Source organism: Silurus meridionalis, chromosome 7 (assembly GCF_014805685.1).
Source record: "Silurus meridionalis isolate SWU-2019-XX chromosome 7, ASM1480568v1, whole genome shotgun sequence".
Taxonomy (NCBI): domain Eukaryota; kingdom Metazoa; phylum Chordata; class Actinopteri; order Siluriformes; family Siluridae; genus Silurus; species Silurus meridionalis.
In genome coordinates this window covers 2,281,406-2,287,236 of record NC_060890.1, presented here as the reverse complement: position 1 = coordinate 2,287,236, position 5,831 = coordinate 2,281,406, and the positions used below count along the sequence as shown (strand labels likewise).

General features: G+C 41.2%; 1 protein-coding gene across 1 annotated transcript; it reads left to right on the top strand.

Annotated features, from left to right (window-relative positions):
* Positions 1–407: 407 nt before the first annotated feature.
* Positions 408–3,676, top strand: LOC124389044 (pancreatic secretory granule membrane major glycoprotein GP2-like). Its single transcript, XM_046854252.1, has 7 exons — positions 408–478; positions 1,641–1,748; positions 2,043–2,227; positions 2,347–2,501; positions 2,843–3,085; positions 3,170–3,332; positions 3,446–3,676. The coding sequence occupies exons 3-7, from the start codon at positions 2,207–2,209 to the stop codon at positions 3,521–3,523; spliced, it is 660 nt and encodes a 219-aa protein (XP_046710208.1). The 5' UTR covers positions 408–478; positions 1,641–1,748; positions 2,043–2,206; the 3' UTR covers positions 3,524–3,676.
* Positions 3,677–5,831: the final 2,155 nt, after the last annotated feature.

Below are 5,831 nucleotides of genomic sequence, written 5' to 3'. Positions count from 1 at the left end.
ACAACTATACCACCAACACAAACTTCTACACCACCACCAGAAACTACAACAACTACACCACCACCAGAAACCACAATTACACCACCACCAGAAACCACAACTCTACCACCACCAGAAACTACAACTATACCACCAACACAAACTTCTACACCACCACCAGAAACTACAACAACTATACCACCACCAGAAACTAAAACTACACCACCACCAGAATCTACAACTACCACACCACCACCAGAAACTACACCACCACCTCCACCAGAAACTACAACAACTACACCACCACCTAAAACTACAACAACTACACCACCACCAGAAACTTCCACAGGACCACCAGAAACTACAACAACTACACCACCACCAGAAAATACAACTACACCACCACCAGAATCTACAACTACACCACCACCAGAATCTACAACTACCACACCACCACCATCAGAAAATACAACAACTACACCAACACAAACTTTGACAGGTAAAGTTAATGTATATCTGCACATCTATTCATTAGTTCATCCCTTTAAAAACTCCATTTGAGATGTGGTTTTATGTGACATTTTATAATAATGTGGAGGTCTTCTCTTCTCTTCTCTTCTCTTCTCTTCTCTTCTCTTCTCTTCTCGTACAGGTAAAGAACATCTGACAATACATATTTTAATAGTGTAACAGTTAAGTTGGCAGTACAATAGAGTTGAGGATCTGATAGGAGAGTGGTGAGACAGGCAGGGTCGACTACAGCAAACAGAAATATCCAACGAAATACAAATGATCAATGGCCAAAAAAGGGCAATGGTCAGGGCAGGCAACAAACAATCAGAAAATGAGGGTAACAGTCCAAGGTTTAACACGTGAAGCCATGAGACTTGGTACGTGGCGAGGCAAAATGGCAAAAACAAATTTTGAGTGTTTAAATGTATAAGTGTTTGATTGAGTCAGTGTGTCCTGTTTGAAATTGCTCCTGAGCTGGGAGAAGTCTGTAATTGGTAGGGGCCTCTGGGAACTGCAATTCAATAGGACACAGTCTTGGTGGTCATGGCGCACTCTGGTGGAGAGTGGGAGAAATAACAGGCACCTGATATGTGAAAATTAGCCATTCCTTTTTAGATCAATATATATAATATGAATGAATAGAAGTGAAATCATTCCAGCACTGACAGCAGGTAAAGTGTAACTGTTTCTTATGCTTAGAATACTTTTAGATCTGCTATAACATTAGTTTATATAATTATGACCATATAAGCATGCACATCACAAAGACAGTATATTGCATTTGATGGAAATTACTGTACACCCAATGTAATAATTTATTAGATAAAAACTAAATAAATAGGGCTAAATGGGACTAAAAAGACAAAAACAAAATTATTGCCATTGACCTTATTGTTGCCAAATGGTTATCTACTGACATGACGATTGCTGACATGGCAACCACAAAAATCCCACCAAAACACGTTGGGACATATTTTCATGGAAAGATCATTCATTATCTAAAAAATCAAATAATCTTTCTCTTATTACTATCATAAAATTAAATAAAAGCACATGCTTGGCTAGTTAAGGTCTAGTTTATTATAAATCACCCCAGTTTGGCGATGAAATTGTCGTTTGATTGTCTTTCTGCTGGTCTCTCTTTGTAGATCCCTGTCGGACTCTGAACTGCACTCAGGATGAAGTCTGTAAGACGATAAATGGAGCTTACGGCTGTGCCTGTAGGAACACTTCAAGACGCAACCCAAAAACTTGTGGTATATTTCTCCTACAAGCACTATTAAAATAAAAATCATCCATCGTGTTATGAATTGTTTTAAGCACACCTCATTTATAACAGTCTTACTGGGACAGACAAGCTTTAGACAATAACTTTTAAGTAAATAACAATGCAACATTCCCTAATACGAACAATTCCATGAATCCTGAGTATAAGAACCAATCATGAAGATTACTCAGGGTTTTAATAATGTTTTCACAATGCCTTCGCTTTCATGCATTTCTTTCAAATCCAATCAAATGTGTTCTTTTTTTTTTCTATTCCCCCTTAGATGCAATTAAAACATGTTCAGGCAGCACTGGGTCACTGTCTCTGTCTCGCTGTCAGCTCTTTGAAGCCGGATATTCTGTAGACATCCTCCACCTTAACAACGCAAGCTGCAAAGGGACGGTCCAAAATAACAGGCTGGTGTTCAAATTTGACAGTAACTTCAACATGTGTGGCACAACAGTGGAGGTACAAAAACAAGCACTCTATTTATTATGTTCACTAGTTTTAACTTTATAATTGTATAGTTGTTATACATAATTAATGTTATGGCTGATATACCTTAATGTCGTTCTGTGTTTGTGTAGAATAACGGAACACACATCAAGTTCAAGAACAATATTGGAACGACCAACGGGATAGGGGTCATCACTCGCTCTGGTGGGCTCAACATTAACTTTTCATGTGTGTATCCACTCATCCAGAGCATCTCCATGCCCATGCCCATCCAAGCCACAAAAAGGTATTAATCATGTCACAACTTAAGATACCAATAGTTAATATTCAGGTTAATATTCAGTTCATAATCCCGTATTGTTGTGTTAATTTGAACACTTTCTTTATTGATTAATAATAAAGTCTTTGACATTTAATCAGCAATTAAAGTATCAACTATTTTTTTTATTATTATTTATAAGATTAACTGATAATAATATTTACAAATTAAGCCAAAAAAGATTTTTCCAAATATTTTATAATATATATTGCATTATACTTTTTTATTTAAGATCTAAAATTAACCATATTGATAAAATTATTATTGTTATTATTTAGATGTTAAATACATATACTTCTATGTCACAGTGTAATCAGGAAAGATCTCCATACCGAGGGCTCGTACCAGATCAGCATGATCCCATACACTGATGCTACATTCCTCGTTCCATTCTCCGGAAATGTGACCCTAGAAGTGAACCATCAGATGTATATAGCTGTGCAAGTGAATCCGTTTGACAGCAATCAGGTCGCTCTTGTGCTGGACAGCTGCTGGGCCACGCCGGTCAACCAGACTGACTATTCCATCCGCTGGAATCTGATCATTAACGGGTAGGTGGAAAAATGAACAGCTGAAAAATGGGACAAAAGATTTTATATCACTTTTCGGTTCAATATTTCTTTCCATCTCTTTAGGTGTCCAAACCCCGATGACGGCACAGTGGCGGTGATGAAGAACGGCGTCTCAACATCCAGCTATTTCTCATTCAGGATGTTCACGTTCACCGGCTTCTCCAACAAGATCTACCTGCACTGCAAGATCCATCTCTGTCTACAGGGATCAGGAAACTGCGCAAAGGTACGTTGTTTTTTTTAAGTTCAATGAAAGAAACATGCTTTCCAATAGCGGGAATTCCCTTTGAATTTTCAATTCATGCATTTATTTTTACCTCTTCTTATTTCCTTTCTTAGCCATGCACTGGAACACCTAGAAGAGGACGCAGATCTGTAGATTTCTTTGACTCAGCTGCTATTTCATTGGAATTCTGATTTGTTTTGAGCTTTCAGCGCTATCATTATCTTTATTCGATATGTTTATTCAATCATTAAGTATTGCTTTGATAGTAAATGATATTAAAATTAAGTTGTCTGTAACCTTCTATATGTAATTATGCTCATCTGTACTGACTTCATCAACTATAATAAAACTTTCAAGCATTTTATTTAGTATTTTTTTTACTTTAAATGTTGTCAATTTTATAAATTAATATGCACCTTTTTGAACATTGTTGAAAAAAATGTGCAAAGTTCTGCAGAGGTAGATTGAGTCTATGTTGGTTTTCCCACTGTGAAGGAGTGTATGTGTCTGCAAATTATGCAAAGATAGTCTGTGTTCAATGTTGATATTTGCATTGTGTGTTTCTTTGTGTGCATGTGTGTAGAAAAGATGGGCATAGTAGACATGAAAGGGGCAGAGGGCAATCTGTGTTTACAGTGAAGGTGATGCATGGGTGTCATTTTTAAGCCTGATGTGGGTAATAGGTAAAACTGTTTATCAGCCATGAAGTTCTGTCTTTAACACTCCTGTAGTGTCTGCCTGATTTTAGGAGTAAAAAAAATGCTGGGCTTGGGTTGAAAATTGCATTTTATACTGCTTTCCTGGTGGCCTAGTACAGGCTCTCCAGTTAGTTTAAGATAGTTCCTGATATAATTTTGGCAGCTCTAATCCGGACAATTGCAACCTGTTCCTCTACTAATGCACCCTTTGCTCATGGCCCAAAACTGGACTGGGCAGTGGATGTTTGGGAGCGTCAGACTGCCTGTTGCTCCAGCTATTTGGATGTTTACAAGGAGCTCAGGCACCAGTTCGGCCACCCCAGCAGCAAAAAACTCTCCAACTTTTGAGCTCCACTGGGGGCGTTGCCCAGCCTTTGTTCATCGCTGGGGGTGCCGCTCAGTTTCTAAGCACCATAAGAGTTGCACCGCTCCCAAGCACCACAGAGGATGTTTCTCCACTCCTGAGCACAGACAAGGTGACTTCTTTGTTCCCTTTTTATTTTGTCCAAGATGGCGGCGTGGCAGTAGCTCGCAGTGACCGCTCCGGACCCAAAATGGACATCGAAGCAACCGGCATCCCTGTGTACCACCGCTGAACACTACAGGAACACAGAAACACAATAAACGATGATCTGCGGCAGAAGCTACATGACCTCTGTGTTCTTCGAGAACCAGGCCTCCAGACCTCGGCGTTGCCTGCGGCGGATGGACTGAGGGGGAATTGAAAGCGCTGCGTGAGGTAGCGGAAGCACGAAAAGCGAGCAGGGGCTAATGCTAGGCTAAAAGCTAACAATAGCTGGCCTTCTCTACCATTTCTACTGCTGGCAAATGTCTGCTCCCTTGACAATAAATTGGACTACATCAGACTCCAACAAGCTACTCGGCGTGAGTACAGACACTGCTGCGTCTTCATGTTCACTGAGAAGTGGCTGAGCGACAGAGTCCCGGACGCCGCCATTCAGCCGGACGGGCTAGCCACGTTTCATGCCGACAGAAATGCAGCTCTGTGCGGTTAGACTCACGGCAGTTAGACTTGCAGTGGCGGTCTGTGTGTTTACATCAACACGGAATGGTGTAAGAACTCTGTCCTTTTTTCCACCTACTGCTCATCGCTGTTGGAGTTTATGGTTGTGAGATGCATACCTTTTTATTTACCACGGAAATTCACCACCACTATTGTGCGGAGTGTACATACCACCTAGCGCTAATGCTAAGGAGATGCTCAGAGTACTCTACTAGACCATTAGCAAACTACAAAACACACACCCTGATGGATTGTTTATTGTCGGTGGAAATTTTTACCATGCAAATCTTAGGACTGTGCTCCCTAAATTTCATCAGAACGTGGACTTTGCAACCAGAGGAGAAAACACGCTGAATGTTGTTTACACAAACATCCGGGGCGTATACCAGGCGAAGCCCTGCCCAAACCTCGGGTACTTAGACCACATCTCTGTTATGCTGATCCCAGCATACAGACCACTCAGCATGCGTTCAACGGCGATTTCATCAACTTGGAGGAGTACATGTCAACAGTGACCAGCTACATCGGCAAGTGCATTGATGACGTGACCATCTTCAAGACCATCACTACATGCTCCAACAGAAGCCGTGGCTGACCGCCAAGGTGCGTGCGCTGCTAAAATCAAGAGACTCCACCTTCAGAGCAGGGGACAAGAAGGCCTTAAAGACAGCAAGGGCCAAACTGTCCCGTGCCATCAGAGAGGCGAAGCGCGCACACGCCAAAAGAATTCATGGCCACTTCCAGGACAGCGGAGACACCCGGCGCATGTGGCAGGAC